The sequence below is a fragment of the Haemaphysalis longicornis genome, unplaced genomic scaffold (genome assembly GCF_048455015.1).
Source record: "Haemaphysalis longicornis isolate Haplotype H1 unplaced genomic scaffold, Haemaphysalis longicornis Haplotype H1 scaffold_4, whole genome shotgun sequence".
Lineage (NCBI taxonomy): Eukaryota > Metazoa > Arthropoda > Arachnida > Ixodida > Ixodidae > Haemaphysalis > Haemaphysalis longicornis.
This window is the reverse complement of record NW_027526361.1, coordinates 158,766,152-158,793,969: the sequence shown is the minus strand read 5'-3', so window position 1 is coordinate 158,793,969 and position 27,818 is coordinate 158,766,152. Positions and strand designations below refer to the sequence as shown.

General features: G+C 47.2%; 1 protein-coding gene across 2 annotated transcripts in view; it reads right to left on the bottom strand.

Annotated features, from left to right (window-relative positions):
* The window catches only part of LOC144179471 (homeobox protein engrailed-2-A-like), a 159,989-nt gene that overhangs the window by 19,260 nt on the left and 112,911 nt on the right, over positions 1–27,818 (bottom strand). Inside the window, exon 2 of one of the 2 annotated variants that reach the window (XM_077707840.1) lies at positions 11,650–11,685. The exons of the other annotated variant lie outside the window; for it this stretch is intronic. Within the exon in view, the coding sequence (XP_077563966.1) occupies positions 11,650–11,685 (36 nt within the window). The remainder of the gene's footprint in view (positions 1–11,649; positions 11,686–27,818) is intronic. 2 annotated transcript variants of the gene reach the window in all.

Here is a 27,818-nt window from a genome sequence, read left to right as displayed (position 1 = left end):
ATTTCAGCCTGTTCATGAGCCATGCCAAGGACAAATGGAACGTCCCTGCCGGGTACATGACTTAACGCTCGCTGAAGCGCGGCTCCCATAGACAGTGGCGCCAGATTTCCCTCTAGTATATATTAGTATGAAACCCTATGCCTACGTCCAGAGTTCCGCCGAAGCAACGTCTTGCACAAATTGCGTGAAGTAGAAGAGGCTCCCGTTGGGCCCACATGCACCCTCACGAAACACGGCAGCATAGAATGCATTAAAACAGGCGTCAAACATCTGCATAATCTGCTTGAATAATAGGGGCTCCCGCGCTTCCCAGGGGGCGCTGCGCAGCCGGCTTCCCGGCAGTACTTCAGGGTACACTCTAAAATCTTTCACACATAGTAGGCGTGAAACACGCTCCTTGGCGCCGTAAACTTCGTTTTGAGCACCACGTGACTCAAAATACGCGTGCATGGTTTTCTTCCATATACGTGTGAAGCGGGTCGGGAAAACGCCCGTTCGCTCTCTTTTACGCGTGATGCGAAATTGCATGCATGCGTGTAAACCGGAAAAATCACGCTAGGGCAGATCTCGCGCCTCTCCTAATCACACAGATACACATCCACAATGGAGTCGTCAGGTGCACTGCTGCATGTTGCCGCGACTCGCGCTTCTTTTGTTTATTTTTTCATGGCGCTCGCTTGAGCAATTTGGCGGTAAAACGTAGTTAGAGCCGTTGGAGGCATCGGCAGAAGCAGGCGCTTTGTACGTCGTTTCTTCCTGCCATTCAAGTGTGTACTGTGCGGAGTGCTAGCTTTCTTGTGCTAAGCAGTGATTAGGAAGCTGATATCGACAGGGCCGTGCCCTTACAAAAATGGTTTCTGAATTTCTGTTGACGTTTCATTGAGTTCTCATTGATTCAACGGAAAATCATCAGAAACTTAACGTTCATTGAGTTTACACATTGAGAACTCAATGGAATTTTCGTTGTGGTTGGTTGGGTGAGCTGGCATTTTGTTTTTGTGGGACTCCATTTCTGGTAGTGTTCCTTCTAATAAAATCTCACTGTCAAGAAGTTATTGTGAACGCCAATATTGGCCATTGTGTTCACATTCCGCCTATTACGGATGCTCCAACAGTGGTCAAAAAGACCACTAATTTGTATTTAAGTTTTGTAAATATTTAGCTTTTACACCTTGAGAGTTATTGCGGTGATAGGACAACACCGCGCACACGCCCACCGTGGTTGCTGCTGCAACAATACGGTGGCAACTGAAGATTTAAATTTCCCGCTTTTAATACTCCCGTTGTACCAATAATACTCCCAAATACAGGTGTAGCATGAGTAATGCTTACATTGGATTCCGATAGGTGGCTAAATAAGTGGAAATTCTTTCTTGAAGGGAATTGTTTAGAACACTGAAATTGACGTCTGCAATAAAATGTGCTACAGTTGTGATTTATATGAAAATTGTGCAACAGCCTAGTTCATTATTAGTCAGCTCAACTTCTGGCTCATACCACTACGTCACCATAGAGGTAATACATATCGAGAGGGAAATATTTTAGGTGGAAATAACCCCGTAAAAATTTCTGCCACAGTGCGATATTTATGATTTCCTATGACTGGTCATTTATTTCTTTAAGCTATAAGTTATATAAAAGGAGCCACGAAGAGAAAATACAACTTCGTTTAATTTGAAAAAACTAGGATTCAGTATCTCACTCAGCTCCATTACAGCCACAAAAGATGTTTTTTAACGAAAAAAAAGCCAGAAGTATTTAAAAACTTTCAAATTTTGCGCCACAGGGACGTGTTATGAGCAAGAATGACGTCGTACGGGCCAACAATAAAACATAATTTTCAGTGCTTTAACTGCACGTTAGCATTCAAGTGATGCGGTCAAATGGAACTAGAGGCCCCATTACAGACGTCCAGTCATGTGTCTTCGCGATAGGTCAGTTATGCGGCCGCCAATCGCACAAACAAGGTTCCGTGACGTGTCGCGACTGCTGCACACGTTTTCTTTAATATCTCCGTTATTTGTTCGGGGATTGCGATGATATTGGTATCATTGTTGTCGGGACTAAGCAGTCTTTCTAATAAACCCAACTTATATTTTGTCTTCATGGCTCCTTTAAGGCAGCCTCACTATAGCATTCTATAGAGCACGTTTACAGTACAGAGAACATTTTTTGCAGTGAGGTGTGTAAAATATAATGCTGAAAGCTGATTATATGAATATTATTTGATTAATAAACGAAACCTCTCAAGGATAAAAAACCTTTTATTCAGGATACCGAGGCATCAAAGGAGGATACTTTCCAGAATCAGGGCAATTTCATTTATTGTCTGTGCTGATATTATTTCCCGCACTTTCACTTTTAGCAGCACTCCCAGTAAAAAACCCAAGAAATAACTGATTTTAAATCAATTACTGTGTTATAAAAGGGCCTAAGCAACTCACTCATTTAAACCAACGATGTAAAAAATTACGTGTTTCCTTAAAGGAACATGAGGTGAGCAGTAAGACTTCTCGAGGCCTGGTTATTCTGAGAAAAGGGAATGCCGGCATCAATATTGTCTGCAAGAAACACATCACGGATTTGTCGTCTGCATTGTCACTTCAGGATGTGGTCATCCTCTTCGCCGCATATGTCATCTTTTTCTTCGTGTCATCATGTTCTTATGGTTATGTGCCTTTGGAGAGTTCTTGGGACTTTTGCAGGGAGTTCTTGTTAAGAATGAGAAATTTGACAGTGGCCTGGTGTCACTTAAGTTGGAGTCTCTGTTGAAATACTTGAAGTGGGAAGCTCTACCAGTGTTGTACAGAACGAAGGAACGGCGTTCCTGGAACTAGTTCCTTTTTGGAGGAACTATAATAAAGGAACTATTTGGATAGTTCCTTTTTGGAGGAACTATTTACGTATAATACGCGTTGTTCAATAAGAGTTTTAAATTTGTCTCTTTATTTCGCCTCACGGATCCGACACCATATTTTAATTTAAAAAGTGAAATGTAACGTTATAGTAACGACACGTTCCAATGTTCGAAATTTAACTGCAACGCGTTCCTTTCGCAATAAAGGAACTTGTAACGGGAACTCATTTCAAAATTGGGAAGGAGCGAGGAACGAGCTTTCGTTACTGTTTTAGAGGAACGTGTACAACACCGAGCTCTACTTGGGGTTTTAAATGATTGGTAGAGGTTAAAGTATCTCTTGAAAGGCATGGAGGAGGTGAGGTAAAAGGCATGAAGGGAGTCAGGTCTGATGAAGAGGATTACGTTACAGCCACATGCAAGTTGTATGTCAACTGAACGCTGAAGTCGTGCTGTGCTTTACGATTTTTCATCATTGACACAATTAGCAGGCTGCCTTTGAATCTGCAGTGAGTGTGGATGTAGTTAATTGCACCGCAATGTAACGTCCTTATTACTCAAATGTAGCCCATGAGATTTTTTTTCATGGCAGTGCTGCTGCAGATGCAAAAGTGGCAGTGCTTATTTACGCAGACGGCTTCCGCCTTCATTGATAAATTTTCGTAGTGTGTGTGCTTGGCCGAACCAGGGCTTTGTTCACAATTACACTGACAGCGAGACAGGAGGGTTTTTATAGCACGCAACTGTGAATTTTACTTCAGGTAAAATGTGGAGGCTGGAAAGAATGCTTTCAAGTCTGCTTTGTAAAACTGGTCACCTGTGCCTTTCAACGCTGGTTTGTTTGGTTCTTAAGGATGTCTGACTTGTTCCCGCTTTAATTGATGACGTGTATATAAGTAGTCTGCTTGTTAAATTTTAATATGTGTAACAAGCTCCCCGCTACCTGGTTTGCAATGTTATATAAGATTCACGCTGGCTTTTATGGGATTTCTTGGGCTGAATTATTGCCAAAACTACAAATTGTTTGGCCAAGTAACGTGCCTTAGGTCGAAGGCCTTTTCAGGACGCTCATAAAGTCTGTTTTGGCTACAAATAGCTTGTTGTTACTCACGTCTGGTGTCAGGAAACTGTACTATCTTTAATATTCATGTTTTAATTGTGGAATACTGCCACATGTGACTTCTCGTGTCGAAATGTTTTATCGTTAATCTTGGCTCGAGCGTTCTTTTCCAAACTCTTGCACTGCACTGTTGTAGGTTTGTGGTAATACAGCCGTGTATGGCTTGTATTTAGGCCTTTCCCTACAATTTAATAGCACACTTCATTTTCCCAAACAATTATGCGTAAACATGGTAAGGCAAGTGCAATGGGTACTTCCGCCTTTAAATTACCTTGTTTTATTGATAAGACAGCATACTTGAAGCTCACTGTTGTGGAATGTCTGTGTCAGTGCCGCGGTAGACACACAAGTCTATTTATTTGTGACGCAGTTGCCAGTAAAACCGTCTTTATTACCCATGTTTTTGAGTAAAGGAGAATATGTGAAAATGCCACTTGAAGCCTAGTGTTATCGTTATGGTATTTATTACTTGTACGTTGGTTATTTCTTGTGCACTTTAAAATAGACAGCCATCCATATCTGAAATGCTTACTAACACCCAATAAAGTGGTATAGTATATTGAAAATCAGTGTATGAGTCATAATAGTTTGTTTCGTGCGTATTTTAATGCAAGTATATTGTTTCTTTTATATGCAGCTGAAACCCAGCACAGGATTCTGCGGGTGAAGCCAAAGAGGGTGTGCCGCTCTAGGTGCCTCAGACCAACTTTTATATAGAACTGTGCTCTTATAGGCAGCTGTTGGGAACTGTCAGGGACCGCACTGCTGCGGTGGTTTTTGCTTTCCAATTGTTGGTATCACTGCGGGTCATATATCAAGGCTGTGTTAAAATGGTGCTGGCATATGACCTCGGTGTATACCGACAGGAAAGCAGGAATATTAGAAAAGAGGAGTCCCATAGACAGCTTCCCAATGTCTACAGGAACACCGTTTTATATAAACAGCCGGTCTGAAGGTACCTGGAACGGCGCACCGGATAAATCCATAATCATTTTACATGGATCAATATTCGAGTAACTTAAAGTACCCTGTGTGTAGTATTGGACTAGTTGGTGATTCATCTTAACAATACAGCGCAACAGAAACAAAGACTTAAGCTGAGGCAGCGATCGTCCTGTGTGCCTTAGCTTAAGTCTTTGTTTCTGTTGCGCTGTCTTGTTAAGATTAAACTACCCTTTTATTTGGAACAGTGATCCGCGTACTTTTATTTGGAACACCGATCCACATAATTTAGTTGCAAAAATATGTGGTGCACTGTTCCACTTAATTATCAGGGTATGTGGAACACGGTTCCAAATATATAAATGTAACTTTTTTGCAAAAAGTTCCAGTTACTAAGTGAATATTATGTGGAAGAGTGTACCTATTACATTGCCTTCACGAGTAGTCGGTGCCGGCCGTGTGGTCGGGTGCTCTGAGCTTCATACGCGAAGCGACGGGCTCAAAAAAATGTGAGGTACCCCAAGTTCCTGATCCCTTATTAAAGCGGATTAGAAAATTTGTGGGACTGCAGCGCTGTTGGTTTCCCAATCAACATTTTGGCTATGACGACAGATTTTGACAAGAACTACAGCAAGCTGAAAAGCATGAAGCGTGTTCTGCTCGCGGAAGCGCTCCGCACACTCGCCGGTCGTGCATGCCCGTACGGCCTACGAAACGGCTCGAACCACGCATGCCCCGGCAGCAATTGCTCTTCGCTGCCGTACAGAATCAAGGCCGTCGCGAAAAGCAAGGTAGGCATGCAAGAGAGTGGATGATAGTCTGGTGAAAAATTCTGCTAGGAATTGTCATCCAAGGTGATTTTGAAAGAGGCGACGGAGTCTGCATCGCGATGCGGAGCGCCGACCGGCTGCGGATGCTCATCGACGGCAGCAAATGAACCTGCTCGAGCACGCGTGATGCGGCGAGGGGCCGATGGATGGCGTTACCTGCGCTCAAGAATGAACACAGCACCGATCGCTAGAATGACCTATCAACGTGAAAATAAGGTTCCACCAGCGAGGAAGGGTATGATACTGTGGTGAAATATTGTGTTAACGATAGTCATTCGCAATTGTAGAAATAGCAGCGACCAAAAAATTAGAAGAGGCTGAGGTCGGCTGTGTCAGGATATACGTAGCGTGAGCTAAGGTTCAGCTGGTTATTCTTAACTTTCCTGGTTGTCTATGATAGCTTGATTATCATACTGCTGCTTCACACAGTATACGCGTTATGTGACGCATGCATATTTATCAAGCGGCTTCCGCGCAGCGTCACCAATCGCCCCAGAGCTAAGCTGGTTCCACAGGCGCACGCTGGTGTTGCTGCGGCCCACGAGCCATCGGTTCCACACCCGGCCACCCGTCGCACGGTCATCAAGTGGACCATGCCGCCACGTGCGAAACGGAGGTCGGCGAAGACGCTGGGCGCGTGAGGTGTGTGAAAGACGCCCGGCACCGAGCAACGTTCTGTGCGCCGTGTGACGTCACTGCTCCTCGCGCATGCGCAGCACGACTCTCCAGGAGCCACGCGAAACTGCTCGACCTCGGCCAGTGTATCTCACGCTACAACATCGGCCTCAGTACTAAGCCTAAAGTTTCCAACATCCGAGACGGTCCGTGCAACACAAGCCAGCGGGAGCTGTTGGGGAAGGCGTTCTTCCAAAGCTCGTCGGGTAGGAGAGTGCTGCGTTTTGATTCCTCTACCTATTGGGGGGCCACCAGCAATGGGGGGTTTCCCTATTTTGAAACTGCGTATGTGCAGAAATTGCACGTTGCGCTGACCCGCCGAGCACCGACCTGGCACCAGCACCTCCGCGGCGACCGGCGGCGGCCGCAGCTGCTGCCTGCTTGCATCGCAGGCCGCTGCACAGAGCTTGTTGCCGCCTGTCCGAATGTAAAAACAAAGTCCTCCATTCGAGGAACGGGATGATGGTGTGTTGAAAAATTGTGCTAGGAGTTGTGACTAGCGTAGGTAGTGAAAGTGGCGACCATTATCTGCACAAGTTCCCTGCACCCGAGAAACAGAAGTCGGCCATGAGGCGTCGGGGGGAACCCCTTTCTAAAGCTCGCCGAGAGCAAGCTTGTTGCTTTTATACTTCCCCCAGGTTCTCCCATTCTAAGGAAAGATTCTGTGAGCCTTCCATTCACCAGGGGACCTTCTGGCCCGTAGCTGAAGCGCAACAGAATGAGATATTCAGGCCGAGCGGTCACCGCAGCGCCGACACTTCCGAATATGACGTCATCTGCCGCAGGCCAATCACGAAAGGCAGCCAGGGCTCTGACCGCGCCCCCGGGCAGGGGTCGTTTATTCTGACGAAAACAGGTGGTTCTGGTGTATTTACACATAAAATAAACATGTTTTTCGAATTCCGCGTCAAGACAACCATAATTAAATGACCCCAGTGAGTGAGTGAACAGCTTTTTATTTGCCTAGATTTGTCGCTTAACCGTCGGTCAGGATTCCTTGGTCCCTGGCGGTGGTCGTGGCCATCTGGACGAGCCGCGTCTGGACACCCGGGTCGGAGCTGAGTAGCGCGGTCTCCCACTGCTCCTTCGAACTTATGTTGAGTGCAGGCTGTCCTGCCTTACTGCTTTGCGGGTCATTTCTCCGGAGAGGGCAAGACCATACCATGTGATGTAGGTCAGCCCTGTCACCGCACGCCTTGCATTTATCTGAGTAGAGCCCTGGGTAACATCGGCTGTAAGCCACTGGATTGGGGAAACAATCTGTCTGCAGCCGTCGCCACGCTGATTGCCATTTGCTCAGTGTCTTGTCTGGGGCTGGGTATTGTGCCCTTTCTAGTCTATAGTGGTCAACTATATCTCTGTAGTACACTAGCCTGTCCCTGCCTGACCGTCGTATCGAGTGAGCGTCTGTGTCAGGAGTTTCGACATCGGCTCGGTTAACGAAACCTCGAGCCGCGTCGTGCGCACACTCATTCCCGGCCAGGCCAGAGTGGGCCGGCGCCCAGATCTGTTGTATTTTTCCCCCTCACTCCATCGTCGAGCCGGATTTTAGAATTTGGAACGCCTTAGATGAGATGGATCCCCTCGCGTAGTTTAGAATGGCTGATTTGGAGTCGCTTACTATAACTTGGTTCTTGGAGGACGCGACCATTGCCAGGGCAATGGCCACCTCCTCGCCAACCTCCGGGTTCGTCGTTCGGACCGAGCCGGAGGTGATGCAATCGCCCTGTCGATTCACTACCGCTAAGGCCATAGCGTCACGGCTGGTATAAGGCCCCCAACAATTTTCTTTTCTGAAAAGCTCTTCCCTTTAACACATATTTTAGCGTTTGCTTTTTGCATAACACTCCGGCTGTGCGGAAAAGCCAGAGGCACAAAAGTAGCACCTCTAGCTGGAAGAGCAAATTGTTTGACAATATGGCACGCGCCAGCATAAAAGGCTGCCTCAAAAGGCGAACAGTGAATTGCGTGGGCAACTTTAGCTGCATGTGCAGATTATTTGACATGATGTCACGAATGGTTCGTGGTGGGTTCCGCGTAACTTTTGCAGGTGTCGCCCCTTATGCGCGGGCATGATGTACAGAAGCGCGTACCGCTGCAGCGACGGGATCGCCTGCACCACCCCACAGCGGGCGCGATGCCGGCCGGGAGGAGCTTCCTTCCCACGTGAGCTCCCCCAGTGTTGTCGCTCCCCGGCACGCCCGCTTCCTCCAATAGTGAGCTCGACGGCCTGGGCTGCTGTCGACTGGAATGATATACCACCTCCTGCCCCATGGGAATGAATTTCTCACAATGTCGGAAATTATGTGTCATCGTTCCGCAATTCGTTTCCAAGTGCAACTGTATCTTTATTCCCCATTTTTTTCGCGAGTGGCGACCTCAACGAGCAGCGGGCGCATTAGTAATGCGAAAAGGTCGGCCTTTTCGTGTTTCTTTTTTCTTTTCTGTGGCCAATCTCAATGACAGCTTTAAAGACAGCGCTTGGATTTTTAAGGCGAAAGAATGCCCACAAATCGAGTATGCCCTGTCTGAGGGAAGAAAACAAATAATGTTTGGGCACATTGCGTTCGAATGTAGATGCATATATATATAAAATCAATCGCCTTCCAGAAGCCCTAGCCTTCAAACATGATGCGTAGCAAGTAAATTAAAAGGCCGCAAAAGAGAACGCTGCAGAAAAAAAGAATACAGCGTGGGACGGACACAATTCAACTTCAGCCTGCCGCTAACAGCATGCAAATTAGTACAACTCGCATGGTGACAGACGTCATCGCACCTACGCAAAGGGGATGCCACTATATAATAGCCACCCGATGAAATCACGCGGCAGCGTCATGGAACGCAAAGGGAACGCAGGCGAACGGCAATGCACACAAAAGGGAGGAAACGGATTATGCTGAGAGCACTCACATTTTAAGACCGTTTCTATGCATGAAACGCTAGATTCACTGAGCACAAAACTTCACCAACCTCTTAGTGTTGCTGTAGGCGTATACTAACTTGCTTATACCGCTACTTGCACGCCTCACTTGTACTCCTGTAACGGCTCTATGTCTCGTTCAGCGTGGATTGCTGTTGCTGGCTGTTTTCGCGACAACTCAAATCTCCGCCAACACTCGAAAAAGCTGCGACAGACAGTCAAAGCCACAAAATTTGCCTCCCCCTCTTCGAGAAGGTATTCCGCGCCTAGGACCCGATCCACTGTTCGCTCGTGTATACCAAAAGACCAAAGTTATGCGCCAACCGTCTCAAACTTCAACTCTTCTGAAAAGATCAGGCTTAGCCGCGACACGTGTTACTTTGACCGGCTGGTCACACTCCAAAGGTAACTACGATCGCTGTAAGCTGTAGATAGCAGTAAAAAGTGCTTTTCGCAAAATCCGCCACATTTAAAACGATCCCTCGAGGCACTTAACGTTAGCTTACAATACGTGTGCTCGTTCAAAATGCCGCTGAATTGTGTGGGATCCCCATTATGAGAAGGATGTTATGCAGCTTGAAAGAGTTCAAAGAAAGGCAATGAGATTTGTTTTTTGGTAGATATACAAGGCGCGATTCACCATCCTTATTGATGCAGAAGCTCGCGGTGTGCCGACTCTCGAGGCTCGCCGGAAAATGAGTCGTCTTGGGTTTCTTTGCAACTTCTTGCAGGGAAAATTGAATTAATACTTCCTAATTGCGTAAAACCCTCGACTACAAGGCCAACTAGACATGGCCATTTTCGCCAATTTTCGCTAGAACCGACGCACACTTTCTTCCCCGAAAGATTTTTCAATCCGGTGATTTTATGAAGGAACTCGACTCTCACGTTGTGAACATCGATGGTTGCTATGGTTTTCGTGATCTCTTGATTATCGTTGTTGTTGATCTTTATTATGTTGTATGTACGTCGTGTAGCCCCTCCTGCCATGGTCAAAAAACTGGCCCGCAGTATATTTAAATAAATAAATAATGCATAAATAAAATAAGTAAACCGGAAAGCATATCCAAGCATAGCCACGGCTGCCGCACGCCTTAATGCAACCATGGTGTGGTTGAAGCGCGCTCTTGGGAACAGTGCAAACTGCGACTCCACATCAGCGCTGTGGGCATTGCATGCACTGCAAAGCTGCACTGCAGGCTGTCCAAATGGTCTCTGCAGGGGTGAAGGGGAATTCGCATTACGAACTTGGCAGACGAAGCACCGCACTTATTTAAATTGGGCGTCTAAGGTTTCCAAGTTTTTATTCGGGCCATAGTATGCGCCGTGGCAGAGAGATAAGCGATATTTACGTAATGTTGACGTCTTATCGAAAACTAAAAAAACGCAGGGACATTGTTCTGCCCCCGCCTTCGTTACCTGGAACCGCAGCGGCCACATCGCGCGTATACATCCGATGAGGAACGCCTCCCAAGCACGCCACCATGGCAGGTTCACGAGTTTTGGTGAATCCGGGTCATAGGATTTTCTTCTCTCCTTATATAGATGATGGTGAGATCGCTTAGTTCGTAATCGAAGCAAGACTGGCCTGCCATAGCCACGTAGGGCTTCATATGGCAGGAAAGCAATTGAGGGTCACCAAGTTGAACTGTGTGCGAATTATCCTTTAAATCTTTGGACGCATGCAGGGCCTCCGCTCTTGTTACGTTCATAATCGTCTTCGTAATGGACAATTCTGCATGCACCAGCAATGTGTACTTTCCAGTCATGAGATTACGAAGCGTCAACAGCCAAACATCAGAAATTAACAATTACGCACAATAGCAAAGTTGTCATAATTCCCGGGTAACACATTCGAGTCTTTATGGAGCAAACTAAAGAAGATTAAAGGCTGGCGTTTTGCTGTCATGTGACGTCAAAATTGCCCGCGCTTGCTTGCAGATGTTCCTATATATGGTTCATTGTGCCTCACCCCTAGACATCCCTAACAATGGTAGCCGAGCGGTGTGACAGATAAGCTCTGGGAGGCTAGGTGCATGGGTGATGGGTTGGCTTAGGGCGCACGTTTTGTTTTCGGTGCAGTTATTGCTATGGGGCCCCCAAAAACTAGCTCGGCACGTGAGCAGCCCTCCCACGTGCTCGTCTCTGTATACTCGACAACGGGACCAGTTGTGCGGTGTACAGGGAGTTCCACATAAGCCCGCTTTACATGCGACAGTGGCGTCGTGGGTACGTGCAAAGGCGGCACTCGCGAGTGGGCTGCGACTACGACGTACGTGTTAGGGCCAATTGTAGTCCTCCATACCTTTGTGGTGCGAACCGGAGGCGTCTGTGCGGACCGCTAGAACAGAGCGAAGGGCACGTCTCAGCACAACTGCAGGCATCACTGGTCTGCAGGCATTGCGTGCACTCCTCGCTGCGCCGTACGCTCGAATGTCTACAGCGGGTAACGCCATCCTCTGCTTCGCGCGAATGCAGTGCAACATGCATAGGACGCGCGGCCCGAAACTCATTGGCTTTTCCTTTTCCATGGACACCGAATGCGCTGGTAGCCTGTCGGTTTTGCAAGCAATCCATGATGTCGGATCATAGAGCAGGTTTAGTGAGGCCTATTTCATAAAACCTCGTTTGTAAAGCGTCCCGTTTTTCTCAGTTTATGACCCGCTTGCGCAGGGGTTGATGCGCACTATAGGATATGCCCACCAACACACCCTCATAAAAATGGTTACCAGGATTTAATAAACTTGTTATAGAGACTGCTAAAAGAATTTTATAAACTTTTTATCAACATTCTATAGAATATTTCTATTGAGTTTCCATTACAAATTGGCCACCGCGTTTCAATTAAAAGTCTGTAGAGCCAAGTCAGTAGACCTTATCGGTTCTGAATGTAGTTCCTTATGAGTTTCGTATGGGGTTTTTATAAAGGCTGTGTCTAGCGTTCCGTCCAGACGGAACGATATACAAGTGCTAAAGTTCCGTCCAGACGGAACGGAGCTCTGCGGGTTATCCTTCCGTCCAGACGGAATACAACTGAGAGCTTAGCGTTCCGTCCAGACGGAGCCGGCGTGAAATTTGTACAGTTCTGTCCAGACGAAAGCAAAACCGGCTGATTAGACGCCATCTTCACTCTTCAGATTTGGTTTTTTTTTTTTGTGAAACAATAACTTTATTTACACATAAATATACACGTTATGCCGAGTGTTACACATGGTTCAGGAGCAGCTCTGACAGCGGATGTGTCCGTTACATGTTTGAGTGGTAAGATATGACAACAAACGTAAATCCAGGAGAAGAAAAAAAAACACAAAGGCAAAGAGTAACCAAACAAAAAAGAAGGACAAAGAGAACAGCAACACAGACTATACAAAAAACAAGGGCTGAAGGAATTGTGAGTGTCCTATTAGCTGGCGCTAATCTCTCTTGTACCTCTAAAGAGGGGCTGGTCAACGTAGATGCGCTGGCTCGTTAAACGGTCCAATCACATTTTTTATTTTATTAATGGCTTAGACGTGTCCCTTCCTGCGTCTTTCCTCATTTGTTTTGTAGCGCTTCAGCGCATGGCTGCCTCGGGCGAGCTTCCTTCGCAGTTCCAGGTCACAGTCGGATGTGCCCAATGCACTAACCGTCCATTGGACCTCCCGCAGAAAGTGTCGCCATGGAGCGCCTCCGACAATGGCTCATCTGTACCTGGTTCGATTTCCCCCCCAAACATGCTTTATTTTTCTTTTTTTCTTTTGCGCGGTTGTGCCAGCGTGTAGTAACAGCTAACTTCGCGCCCACTTTACAATTGACTCGGTGAGAGCAGTCGGTCTTGATTTTGCACTCAAACGGCCGCTCCGCTACCGCTCACTAGAGCCAAGGCCGACGTATCCATCGCCAGAGTTCCGATCATCTGTAGTTCGTAATGGTGATTACTAATTACGGTTATTCTTGCTAGTCAATGAACGGAAGCGGTTCATTCGGCTGGGTAAATATCAAGAAAGACTGCTCTCGCTGCTCGTTGTGAAGGATTAAATAGTAAAATAAGCAGCAACGAAACAAAAATATGAAGAGCAACAGGCAAAAATGATTCCAATAAAAATATCGCGATGATGTCGTTCTCTACAAGATTGACCGATTGTTTTCTTACCTTTACCCCAGTGAAATCTTGAAGTGGTTCATCGTCATTGTGAGAATAACCGCCGCGTGACGTACCCCGGGAGAGGTCTATTGTAAAGTGGGCGCAAAGTTAGCTGTTACTACACGCTGGCAACCCCGCGCAAAAAAAAAAAGAAAAGAAAAATAAAGCAGGTTCGGGGGGAATCGAACCAGGTACAGATGAGCCATTGTCGGAGGCGCTCCCTCTACACCAAATTTGAAGAGTGAGCATGGCGTCTAATCAGCCGGTTTTGCTTTCGTCTGGACGGAACTGTACAAATTTCACGCCGGCTCCGTCTGGACGGAGCGCTAAGCTCTCAGTTGTATTCCGTCTGGACGGAAGGATAACCCGCAGAGCTCCGTTCCGTCTGGATGGAACTTTAGCACTTGTATATCGTTCCGTCTGGACGGAACGCTAGACACAGCCTTTTATAAAATAGATTCAATAAGTTTTCTATGCAATTCTTACTGAGTACAGTCGCAACAGCCTGTTGGGTGGGAGGCAGGTTTGAATACAATTTCTGGCAGATTTTTATTAAATTTAGGGCAATTAATTTTTTATAAAATTCTTATTGAGCATAGTTGCAAATCCTGTTGCGTGTACATAAAGTTTGAATAGACTTTTTGATGAGTTTTTATTAAATTTGCCTGCATTAGCTTTCTTAAAATTATGTTTGAGTATGGTCGTGACAACCTGTTGCGTGTGAGTCAGCTTTGAATAAAGTTTCTGACGGGTTTCTTTTAAATTTACATCAATTAGATTTCTATAAAATTCTTATAGTTCCCAGTCATCACAACCTGTTGCATATGAGCTAAGTCTGAACAGAATGTCTGATGAGTTTTTATTAAATATATCTCTATTACCTTTATATAAAATTCTTATTGAGTATTGTCGTAATATCCTGTTGCCTGTGAGTTAGGTTTTCTGGCAAGTTTTAACAGACGAGCTTTGCAGGGGCTCGAACTGTCCGGCGGTGATGTCCGCCATCCCAGGCGCCACCGCTATACCAAGCGCTCCCAAGACGTAATGATGGGACGTCCATCGCGCGATCGTGGTTGATGGGGCAGGGCATGCGGCGCAATAGCACCCCACATATATGCACCGATAAGCTACCAGACCTCCGTGGGTGGGCTATAGAAACCCAGAGTCTATTGGAACTCAACATAATGAAGGCAATAAGATGGTTGCTGCGTCTTCGTTATAAAAAGTTTATTGCCTGTCTAACGACCACAGTCAACACATTAGGACTTCGATCGACCCTATAGAAAGGCAATACAGAGTTTGTTAAAACTCAATATAGTGAAAGCAATAAAATTTATGTTGCATTTTTGCAATAAACAGTTAATTGATTTTATATCGGCCGCAGTTTTTAAGATGGGAAATTTGGTTCACTCTATAGAAACGCAATATGAAGTGCATTAAAGCTCAATGTCTTGAAGGCAATAGACACCAACACGCAGTGCTCAGAGAGGATGAATGATGAAACAGGCCCTGCTGCTTAGTCGCATCACCTACAGGATGACTTATACTCCAGTCGAACACCCTGAATTTAAAAAATTTGATATGTTGAAGGGGCACATGGGTCTTTGGGAGCAAAAAATTGCCCAAAAAAACATTTTTTAGGTATCACTTTTCTCTTGATTTGCAGTTTTTCCTCCACAAATGCCGTATGTGGAACAGTGCCACATAGTTATAAAAGCCACAGAGGCCAGATTTTAATAAAGAAATAATTATTTTTTCATTATTCCCCACTTTTTCGCCTCGAGTGGTATAGCAGTGATACAAAATTCTCGAGAGGTACATCCCAGCTTGCAGCGCAGCTAGAAATGATAATGTCTTTTGCACTGTGAAGCTGAAGGTGTAAACCATGTCATATTGGAAGCAGATTTTGCATTTTGTGTTTCAGTAGTTGTTTAATTATCATTATTTTTAATTGGTTAGCAGAAGTAGTTCATACCTAGAAGTTAGAATTGGTGTAAACTTATATGTGATTGCAAAACAAAAAAACTCCTTCCATGTTTCATTCTCCACAACTTGTGGTATCTATTCAGGTCTTGCTGGTAATCTTTTGTTGAATAGTTTTTTTTCTGCTGTTCTCAAAAACAATCGAGCAACATTGCTGCTTTTGGAGTCTAACATATGACACATCGCAGTTAGTTCTGGGAGGAACTACTGCACCCGAGCGTTGTTAAACGTAGGTGTCATGCTGGGGCTACTTCGAGTCTGCACCTTATCGTATTGAAACGTCCTGAAAAGCGTGCTTTACTGCAAGCAGTATGCGTAATAAAAAAGAGAATTTCCGGGGAGACGAGTGGGACTGGGTGTAAGCGAAAATAAAATTCTGCAGCAGCGTTTTTACCCCAACAAACGTTGCCAGTAAACGAAAATAACGGCGCATACACTCCCAGCCAAAAGGAAGCAACTGGGGAGTGTCATTGCTCCGTTTGGGGACTAACTGCGTTGCCGCAACCACCAGTTCCCTACGGGAGTAAATGCGACGGAGCGAACGGTTACTCCCCCAACCGTTAGCGGGATTCACACGACGGAGAAACCCTCTCACGGAGGCGGACGGATATGTGACGTCAACACCACGTGACACAATTTTCCATCTTGGTGGCGCATCCACACGTGCGGAGCTGCCCGGAGTGACTAGCAGACGACAGCGCGGAGGAAGCGAGGCGAGGCTCGCTTCCTCCGCGCGAGCCTCGCCCTGTGTGCCAAAAACTGGTTCCATTCCCTACGGAGGACCGCCGCCGCCGAGCGAAAACATGCGGTGGCATTTTCTTTCCCGGAGCATCCGCGGGCGATCCCCACCGAGGGGCGGAGCCTAAAACCGGTCACGTGAGCGGCTCCCGCGGGCCAAAAAGAGAGGGGTTCTCCGTCGTGTGAATCCCGCTTAACGGACGAACGGCTGCTCCGTTCTGTTTCCCCCACGGAAACGAGCGAGGAGCGGCGAAAAAAACACCGCTGGCGAGGAATCGAACCACCGCGCCCCAGAACGCTAACTCGACGCGATACCGACTGGACCCCGAGACCAGATGTAGAACCGGGCAGAAAATGGCTGTACTCGAGTGCAAAACGTTTGACACTGTGAACTTGCTGTCGTTGCGTTTATTGTTGGCGTCGGAATTCCTAGCCATGCAACTGCTTGCACTTTACGCGCGGCTAACTCTAGACATTATTGCTGAGCTTCGACGGTAATTAGACGCTCACAAGCTAAAAGAACCGTCCTCGTCGCGGAGGGAGGCTGAGTGTTCTGAAGATGCACCCGCTTCGGCAAAAAAACAACAAGTTCCTAATGGTCGCAACTTACCCCAGATTTCTTTGATCTCATATGGGCGAGTTCATGGTTGTCTGTGCGAGAGAAATAATAGGGGGACAAGGCTCGCGTTCCTGCGTAGACGAAGCACATTGCGGCGCTGCTGACTTCTTCAACCAGAGTTGGTTGACGGGACTGGAAAATGCTGTCGGGTCTTAGGGCTGTTGAGGGATTGTCATGGCTTTTCTGCGATAGGCATTTATTGGCAAGCATTTATAGCTAATGAAATCTATCAGCAAAGCGCTTACCTGTAGTGTGCGCCTACACTCTAAGAAATCGGGGGAGTAGTTGGAGTCCAACAGTCATTGTACTGTCGCGGAGCCACCGTTCAGATTGTTTTTCCTAATTCTTGTAGCATCCCTCTTCGGTCGCCTAGCGCCGTTTTTCCTAAGAAACGCATGCGCAGTGTGTCCCTGCGCACTGACCGACCGGAGGGCGCGGCTGTCGAGGGGGACCATCGGCGCAGCTTGGGTTTCGGCGTGGCCGCGGCATTTCATACCCCCTCCCTGGAGTGTGCGCTGGTCGCTTTCGGGCTCCGGGTCCTTAGTGTACTTCAGACGACCTTTCTGCCTTTTCCACTTTTTACACTAGTGTGTTTTGTCTGAACTACTTTCTTTACACCCATAATTATCCAAGCGCACGTTTTCGGGTTCAAACCTTGTGTCTGTGTTTTATTGGTCCTTTTCACTTAGGCGGGAACATGGCTGTTGGTGTTTACGAGCGTCTCCCCGATTGGCTGCAGAAAGCCTTACTCCCCACGGTCTGAAAGCTCCAGAATGCACTTTTTCCGGGGGACGTCATAACTCCCCTACATTTACAATCTTCAATCCCTCTCTTCTACAATTCACCATAAATACACTCATTCTCTTCCTTCTCCACTTGCGACTGTCCCCCTCCCCGCATCCGTTCGGCTGGTTGAGGTGTCGGCGATAGGGGCCAGACAGTTATCGGCCCCTATCTCCCCTTCCCCCCACCCCCAACAACCACTTGCTCGTCCTCCCCCAATACGTTCCCCACCGGACCGCTTGACGCGGATATAACGCGGCTCCGCCGGCTATTGCGGGCGGCCTGAACCAGGACTCACTTCAGAAACTCTGCCGTCCGTTGTCGGGCCCTTTCGCCGGGAGACCGCGATCCAGACAGCCATGTCCCGCTAAGTACCCTTAATCCTTTGACCGTCTTTCTCATTTGATGTAACAAGTGTATTCGTTTTTTCATTTTTTATTAGTTTTCATTTTTTCCATTAATTTTCCAATGCAACTGAGTAGGGCAACCGGTCGAAAGGAGTCATAGCGTGTCGGTGGCTTTGCAGGCTTCAGAACGTAAGTAATCTTCGATGCTGCAAAAGCATTCAGGAGGAACGATTCCATGCAGCCACGTAGTGTTATTACTCCAAGAAACGCAAGCGGGAGTGGTGCGATAAATGCGAAATAGCCTCGTAAGTAATTTCATCGTAACCAGGGAGAAGAGCATTTCTTAACATCAGAAATAGCCGCATTAAGTTCTTGTATCGAGAACGGGTGATCTAACGCAGGCACAGCAGCTGGAGGTGAAATGAAATAATTTAACTGTGGGCCCGTCCTCACGGATGTGCTGGCGGACAGCAGCTTGCAATATTCTTCAGCGGCTTGTCTCTGAGACAATATTTTCATGCAATGACAGCGCGCTGAATGGGCGTAGTTGCGAGATGTAACGCATGCCCTTTACTACAGGCCAGATGTGCGACAAAGGCTTGCGAGCATCCAATTTCGCGCAGAACTATTGCCATCGCTGCCTGCTTAACTTCTCTAAATGGCGCCTCATGTGCCTCTGCGCCGTATACGTGCGTGCTGCATATATTCCAAAGTTTTCGTACGTCGAGCCTTGCGCTCTGCACTCCTGCGAATGGCTTGTTGCCTCTCATACTCCTCATCACTTCTGACATTTGTAGGCCTTTTCATAACACGCGATGATTCGCGCGGGCAGCGAGCAATGATAGGAATTATGTCGTCGTCGCTAGTTGATGCAGTAATACTATGACCCACGCTCTCTTCATAGGTCTGCCAGTTAGTGCACTTGATCGCTCCTTCTCGGAGCGCCTCTTTGTCAAGGTAACAAAGCAAAACTGGATAGTGGTCGCTTGCCCTTGTTTCCAGGCCTGTGCACCAGAAAAACTTTGCAGCTCATCTGCTTGAAATAAAAGAGACGTCGATGCAGCTGCTCCCTTTCACGTTTTTCATATAAGTGATGCTGCCGTAGTTCAGAGACTAAACAGAGTACTTGATCAGCAGCTCGGCTAGTCGCGTTCCCCGGGAATTTGTATGTGCGCTGCCCCAGATCTTATGGTGCGCATTAAAGTCACCGCAAATTAGGTAAGGCGGGGATGTTCCAATAATAATATTTTCTAGCACTGAGGCGTCAAAGCGGTTGCTTGGCTCTATGTAAGCAGCAATTAAAGCGAAGCCCTGGCTGCCAATTCTGGTTTTCGCGCAGACGTATTCTTTGGATTCGTGAGCAGGCACGGCAATGCTTGCTACCGGCACATCATGACGGACGACGATAAAAAGTCGACTTGGGCCGTTTAAGCGCTGCGAATGAAGCAATTGATAATTCTTTAACTTAACATGTTCTTCAACTCGAGATTCAGATGTAACTATAAACGGAAATTGATATGTCCGCACAAGCTGCCGAAAATCAAGCGTAGGCCACGTGCATTCCATTGAAAAATTGTAGAGCTTTTGAGACTTGCGTTAATACGCGGTTTCAGGCAGTGGGTATCCGATGCCATCAACTTTGTTGGGCTCCAAAACGATGCCAAGAAGCTGATGATGTGGGGGCCACGAAAGGTTCCAAAGACAGTACCGCTTCTACCTCGCGGATATGGCCATAGGAGGGGTTGGCGCGCAGCAGTGCCCTGGTTGCCGCGAAGAGCATGGGGATGAGTATGCCAGTAATGACGGGATGTACGGACTGAGCTGCCGTCTGTCCACGTTCCCTGCGGGGACGTCGAGTTGAGGGGGAGTATGCGTCCGGTGAGCGGACATCAGGTGCGGTATGATTAATTGTGGATGTTGGATGATCCCGTGTGGCCTGCGCGTAGGACTTGCTTGTGGAAGCTTCGCCCTGAAGCGGAGCGTCATTTGAAGACACAATCACAGGTGAAAACACAACTTCTGGCTTTGATGGTGGCTCATGCCGGGAAGGAGGTTTCCCGTGTACTTGCTCGACACTGCGTGCAAGAGTAGCTGCCTTTTTCTTCGGGCAAGCTCCATACGACGCGGGATGCGGGCCGCCACAGTTTGCGCATCGGGGTTGATTGCGCGAGGTACAGTCCTTGTGTGGGTGGTCACCAGAGCATATTTTGCAGCGAAGTTTTCCTCTGCAGTTCCTGGCGATACGGCCGTGTTTCTGGCACTTGAAGCACTGCGTAGCAGATCCAGTGTACTCTTCTGCTGGGAAGCTATTCAAGCCAAGAAACACCCGAGCTGGCAGAGGTGAACGTGGCTTGAACTCCAAGACGACTGAGCGTCGGCGGGTCTCAGCAATGACCTGATTTTCATCCTGTATGTAGGTGACTTGCAGACGGGCAGAGATAACACCTTGGTCTCTAAGGTAGTTCCCTAGTGCCTCGTCAGTGTACTCAAGGGGCACACCTATAGGATTTTCCCATACGTTGCCATGTACGATCGTGGCACGCGCACCTCGACTTGTACACCAGCAAGGGTGGAGACATGTATAAGTCTGTTCGCTGCCGCTAGGGACGACACAGTCCCAATAAGCCCACCATCCTCGGTCAGGCGATGTGTTAAAGCTTTTTCTTGTTCCGTCGCCGCGACTTCTGACGCCAATACGTTGGGGTTGGCTTTCCACAAACTATAACCTTCCGCTGGTTCAAAGACAACGGGAATCCCGGTGGCTCAATTCTTCTTGTAAGTGATAAGGGTAAAGTCGCCTAGTTTTACTTCCATGTCAGTAGCGGCAGAGCAAACGTTCCGATCTGGGGTATCCTGGTCAGTAGCCCGCTTTTTAGGAGCTGGCGGGCTTTCCAGGTTATCATCGGGAGTGGATTCGTGCGAAACTGCAGGAGTACCTTGGTAGGGTCCGCTTGGAGCGGCCAGGCCCTGGTTGGTTCCATCCATTAGGGCAGCATGAAGCGCAGGCGATGACGGCGCATTGCTGAGCTGCAGGGTCCGCACGCAGCTTCGCTGAAGCCGTTGACACGGGGCGTCCGCCCTTGTGAAGTCGCTGGTTGCTTGTAAGAAGGCAGCGTGAAGGATTTTAGTCACAGCAAATGCGTACAAGTACAAAACGAAGAATAACTCCAGAGCAGCAAGAACAACCCGCCGGTTGAGCCGATCTTCGCCTTCCTTTTTTTCAGGGGATCGTTGTAAGCTAGATCTTCGTAAGATGGCTTTCCCGCATCGAGTGTTGCACAGTGAATCACGTCAATGTCCTCGTTATTCAATGGCGTGGAATGCATGCAGGCAACCAAGTGTGCACCGCCATATCTGTGGCCAAGCGTCTGTTGCTAGGCGACGTTGTCCGCACGGGCCGCAGATCAGGCACCCCTCTTTTACTCCGTGCAAACGTGCGAGTGCGCCGTCATTCGTTACGTGGGGCTCCGCGGGATGGCGCCACTTGTCCGTGCTAAGCATGACTGTGAAACACATGACTGTGTTTCACGTTACTAACTCTTCGCCGAACACATAGTATTGCGTCGAGTTCACTGTGAGTGCGATTAATAAAATCTCTTTTGGCGCCACAGTTTAGAATCGGATTGGAGCGGAGCAGATGACGCACGTCGGTGTCTTTTTTTTTTCTTCGGCGTGCGGCCGCAGTGGCCCAGGCTGCGCCGTGTCCGTGGCGCATCGTCCTTGTCTGTGGCCGTTTCCAGTGTTGTCCAGCGAAGAAATTGACCGCTAAACTTTTCAACGAATACCGTCTATTCGTACGGGCATTACCATTACAGAAAGTGGCTCCAACGCGTGTTTTATTGGAACTATACCGAAACAAATTATATGACAATTAGCCGCTAAGACAACTCTAACACAACGCCGAGTTTTATATAGTTTTCACAATTACCTGGTTGGCAGTGAGCTGTAAATACTATGTAATTCTCGTCCGCTGTCAATACATATGGGATTCTACGGGAGGGAAACAGACAGCCCCCTGCTTGTCCTCCGGAACAAAGCTGTAGTTCGTAATAAGTTCATTCAGTTAACCGACCAGGAACTATGCTCAGTCGCATGTTCCAAACAAACGTGTTTTGCTTCGTGCACCTTTTGGACTACGACCCAGTCAAAGCTCACGTTGAGGCTCGGCACCGCAGCTTTGCTGGTCATTCTTTACAGAGTGGAAAGGCACTAAATTTTGTTACTATTTTTTGTTACTATTGAGCGACACGTTATCTTACAATGCGCACTCGTCATAATGCTCACTTGTCAAGTGAGCTTTCATTAGAATTTACATCCCATACGTTTTTTTGCAGTAAAAGGGCCTGTAAACTTCTTAATACATGTTTACTTTTGCGGAAATTACGGGGCTGCAATATCAGCGGTAATTTCTTGGAAACACCTCTGCATAACCTCGAAATACGGGAAGAAGCTGCCTGTAACATAATTCTTGACTCGAATAATATAATTCTGTCTCTGTGTGAGCACGTGTGACAATGCGCAAGCAAATAATTACAAATGGTTAGTGAACCGGCTCATCCATGCGTGTAAAGCATTTTGAAAAGTACGAAGGTCACGTGGGTCACCCAAGAATTGGCCGTAGGTCTGGCCCACACGCCATCTCCTAACACAGATTTCTAGGCTTCCTTTCTTGCCTTCTTGACGTGTATAGATGCGGCTCCGACAATTCTGCAGCTGTTCCACCACCACCATCATCATCATCATCATCGACAACACCTTGCTGCCGCAACTCCCTCCAATTCATCACTGACAGGCAAAAACTACCCTTAGCAACAAGCCTGTGCCTTGTGTTCCCAAAGAAGCAGTAGCCACTACACAGTAAATAAAATCAAGCCAGATGGGCAGTGTCATTATAGGTTTATGCTCCGGTAAATCGTCTAGCAGTACAACGCTAACTCCGTACTGCGGAGTGTACAAAGCACTATACGCCTAAACACTCCATCAACCAAGTGATGGTGTAAATACGAAGCGATAACATACCATTGCTTCGACCGAGGACGGAGTTAAGCACGTAACCTCCAAGAAAACTCCGGCTGGGGAGATTCATACCGGAAAAAGCTCCGTCTACGAGCAGAGCTAAAGGACGAGCCTCTGGCGAGATCTCGGCGCAAGCGAGAGGGCAGTCGTCAAGATGGCCGCTGCTCCCTGTGGAAGTGCAGCGAAAAAGCGAGCTCCGATCTAGAAAGCGTGGGTTGTCGCGTGCAGTTTCCAAAAGGTGACGACCTTGCCGCTTAAACGGCACACAAGAAAGGAATGTATCAGCAAGATCAACCAAGGCTGTTCCCGACGCATTGTGTGGTGTGCGCATTTGATTCGCGCTGGTGAAATGTGGCGGTGGGTGCGTGCGGTAGCAGGAAGAGGATACAAGTGGCGATCGGATCAACAACAGGACTCGTCGACGCATAAAAGTGTTGCGCTGTGAAAGCAACCAATCTTCTCACACAGCAGGATGTATGTCCAAAACGGTAATCTTCTGCGTGTGCTTGTCCACCAGCGCCAGCTACTCCTTTTTCCAGTTCTCGTACGGCCGGCCCTCGACCTCCTCCTCTGAACGGTCTTCCTGCTCTTTTCTTACCTTGCCCAGACTCCATGCATCGACGCACGACTGGCGCACCTGTGGGAAGCCAAACGCTGCAGCCTCACTAAGCGCTGGAAGCGGCAGCGACATAATAGGAAATTGGGGAAGAAGATTAATGAAATTAGCAGGAAAGCCGCTGAGTATGCCGCCGAGCTGTGTAAAGAGAGTTGGCTGAGCCTCTGTGATGATCTGCGCGGGACACTCTCTACCCGTAAGACTTGGCAATTGCTCCGCCATCTGATAGACCCACTGGCCAGCAAAAGCGCTACCAACCGCAGCATGGCGCGCACATTAAGCAACTGCGCAGGAGGTGCGAAGAAAGTAATGGAAGACTTCAAAGACAGGTACCTGAATACGGAGAAGAGTGTGGAGTAACCTGGGCCGTACAGAGGCACCTCTAATGAGGTCTTGGACAGGCCTTTCATCGACTCTGAATTACGAACGGCCATTTGTGAAAGTAATAGATGCAGACCCGAGGGCCGTGCACTATTACTTGCAGACTCCTCAACAACCTGAGCGACAAATCCAGACAAGAGCTCCTTGGACACATGAACAGTGCCTGGGAAAGCGGCGTGTTGCCAGGCAGCTGGAAGGAGGCGGAAGTCCGGTTCATCCCCAACGCTCGGACAAAAGTGTCCCAGACAACTGCGACATATTCAAGTTTTGAACGTATACATGTATTATATTAAAAGAGCTTTGTACTTACTAGACCGTTTTTAATCTTCTCTTTAGGAACCAAAAATTTCGTATGGCGGATTTTGAGATGTCAGATATGTGTTCAGACTAGGTGAGCTTAGTTGTAAATGTGACTCCTAGGTATTTATATTTACTGACTTCTAAAACGGGTTTATCATGCAGTAAGTAGGTATAAATACTAGGGTATTTCTTTCTTGTAATTCGAACAAGCACTGTTTTGTCACCATTTAGAACAATGCCCAGCGGGAACACCAGTCATTAATACCAGCGAGCGATTTCTGTAGTGAAATATGGCTATCTTCCGAAACTATTTCTTTCAAAACAATACAATCATCCGCGAACAACTTTATGATTACATCTTCAGGCACCACATCAACCAAGTCATTCACGTAAATTGAAAACAGTAAAAGCCCCAGCACACTTCCCTGAGGTACCCCGGAGGTTACAGGAAGCACTTTTGATGCACGGTTCTTTATTACTACAAACTGTTTCCTGTTTCTCAGATAAGCACTTATCCATCGAATAACAGGAAAAAAACAAGTTCAGGCGTTCAAGCTTGTAGATTAGTTCCGCGTGAGGCACCTTATCGAAGGCCTTGCTAAAATCGAGACATAACATGTCAACCTGGCCAGACATATCAAGAACCCGAGCAATTTCATGTACCGTCAAGACAAGTTGCGTGGTCGTTGACATTCCTTTCCAAACGCCGTGTTGGCTGGGGGTCAACAAATTTCTGTCAGCTAAGAAGTCTTTTATAAAGTTTGCAACAGCATGCTCCACCAGTTTGCAACATGCGCTAGTAATCGACACGGGCGGTAGTTGGCATAATCAAGTCGGTCGCCTTTTTTGTGCACTGGTACTATGCGGGCTATCCTCCAGTCATCCGGTATAACACCGGAGTTGATAACATAAATAACCTAGTCAAAAAGGGTGCAATTTGCTCAGCGTAGCGTCGCAAAAAGTTGTTCGGAATGTTATCAGGTCCAGTCGATTTCATGATATTTAATTTACGTAGCATGTCTCTGAGCACATCTCTCTGAGCACATCAGAACACATGTTTTGAAAGTCATACTCCTCTTCACTCGAAAAAACCTGGTGGAAGTAGGTGTTAAAACAGTCTGCAATTTCCTCTGGGGCGAGAGTCCCTGAATCACTGAGAGTCTTGAATCCCTGACAATCCAGACCACGGAGCACGCACTGAATCGCAATGACGGCAACTTCCCCCACGTGTACGCACGTTGCCTACGTCACATCTTGAAGCAAACATAACCGGATCACTTTCGCCCACACTTTTCATTGTGAACAAGGCAGCCGTACAGGAGCCGAAACGTCTTTTTTTGGATTTTAAACATTCTTAGTCGGTGCCAGCTTTTATTGTCATGTGTTTTCCTTACCAGACGGGTTTCCGTCCAACCCTCGATTTAATCTTTTTGATCATCATGACCTAAGTGTCACACAAGAATCTTTGGCTTAAGGCTATGTTATCACAGCTTTGGCATCCTTTTGAAGTAAGCTATCAAGTGCATCTCACCTGGCTTATTTAATGAAATGTGGTTTCACTAAAGCTTAACTTCATTCCTGCAATTTACTATAAGAGCTTTCATGTATGTGGGATGCTCGTTTTTTAAACGGCACAAAGCTGATGCCAACATCAAATTTAGCCATGACTGTTCATATGCCTCAAGCGTTGCCAATATTCTCAAACATTTCTGAGTGACAACGTGGGTAATGACTATCGAACAGGTCATCCTATGCATATAGATATGGATGCATATAGGTATATTAAGATAATATTTTCAAGCTTTATGGCGCTGCAATTTTAGTAATTTTAAAAGTAACTTTTATTTTAGTATATCTCTATTGTAATGTTTGCACAGCCGCAATAGTGGCCGGCAGTTTATTGAAGGGACGTACAAAATACACTCGAGGCTCTCCGAGTTCAGACTGCGCAATGGAGAGCGTTGTTGCACATATCGTCTTCCACTGACGCACTGCGCGTTTACCGCGCCCGAAAGGCACCATCGGAGGTTCGCCACAGCGACGTCGGCGGAAACGCGCTGATATGCAACGTAACACCTTCCAGGTATGTGGCCTTGCACGGCGGTAGATGATGATGATGATGGTTGGTGTTTAATGGCGCAAGGCCAACGAGGGCAAAGAGCGCCAGAGAAGTTATTTAATGAAAACAAGTGATTACCACAAAAGGTAGGTATAAAATGTCCAAACTGGACATAGTAAGATCAATAAAGATAATGGTGATGGCTGGTGTATAGGGCCAGATGTGATTACGCATGATAGGAAATGAGGTTTAAAAACTTAACATCTGACAAATATTTAAAAACGCGTTTCACAGAAACCATGGCATCGTCACCTAGAAACAGAGATGGGTGTAGGGGAATATGTTGTCTGTAGAGTTCTCTGAAGTGTTTGTGTCGTGTTGTGTCAAGTGCCTTGCATTGTATGAGTATGTGGACTACGGATAGGCCCTCCCCACACCTGCTACACAGGGGTCTTGGAGATCCCGTGAGCAGGTGGGAGTGCGTTACATGCGTATGGCCTATCCGTAACCTAGCTAGGGTAACTTCAATGTGCCTGTTGTGTGAGTCAGTAGTGTATTGTCCCAGGTGTGGTTTTATTACATGTAGTTTGTTGTCTGTCTGTTCGCTCCAGTCTGCTTGCCAAGTTTTACGGACTTGTTGTCTAATGTGTGGCTTGAGGTCTGTGTAAGGTAGTGTTGACATGTCGACTGTGTTTCGGAGTGCAGCATTGGCGGCCATTTCATCCGCCACTTCATTACCGCCAATGCCAGAGTGGCCTGGCACCCAACACACAGTCACCCCAAGGTTTGAAGAATAAGCTACCATAATCGTTCTGAAGACAAGATTAATGACATGGTTTTTTGATGACTTTCCGGATGATAATGCACGGACGACGCTCAACGAATCTGTATAAATGACGGATGTAGGAATGTGATGTTCAACTATGTGACTTACAACTAGAAATATGCCATATGCCTCTGCCGTAAAAATACTTGTATTAACATTCATTGTTCTACATGCTTCAAAATTGGGCCCATGCGCAGCACAAGACACCGCAGTGGACGTTTTAGATGCATCGGTGAAAAACTCTGCAGCCCTGTATTTATTCTGCAGATGCATGAAATGCTGCAAAATCCCACTTCTTGGTGTCCTGTTCTTATTGTATTGTACGAAAGACAAGTCACATGCTACAGGACGAAGATGCCATGGTGCTACAAGATCAGTGTGAGATGATTTGAATGTGTCTAAGAGGGAGACCTCATGAATAGTCACCTCGTCCCTCACTCTCTGCGAGAAGGGAACGGAAATTGATGGGCGGTTTAAAAAGAGTTTAGTTGTGGATGTATCATTAAAAACTGGTTTAAAGGGATGGTTATTCATTGATGAGATTTTGGAGGCATATAGCAGGTCAACATAAGTTCGCTGGTACGCTAAGCACCATTTGTCACACTCTGCATAAAGACTGTGGACAGGACTGGTACGGAATGCCCCACAAGAAAGGCGAAGCCCCAAGTGAAGCACTGGGTCGA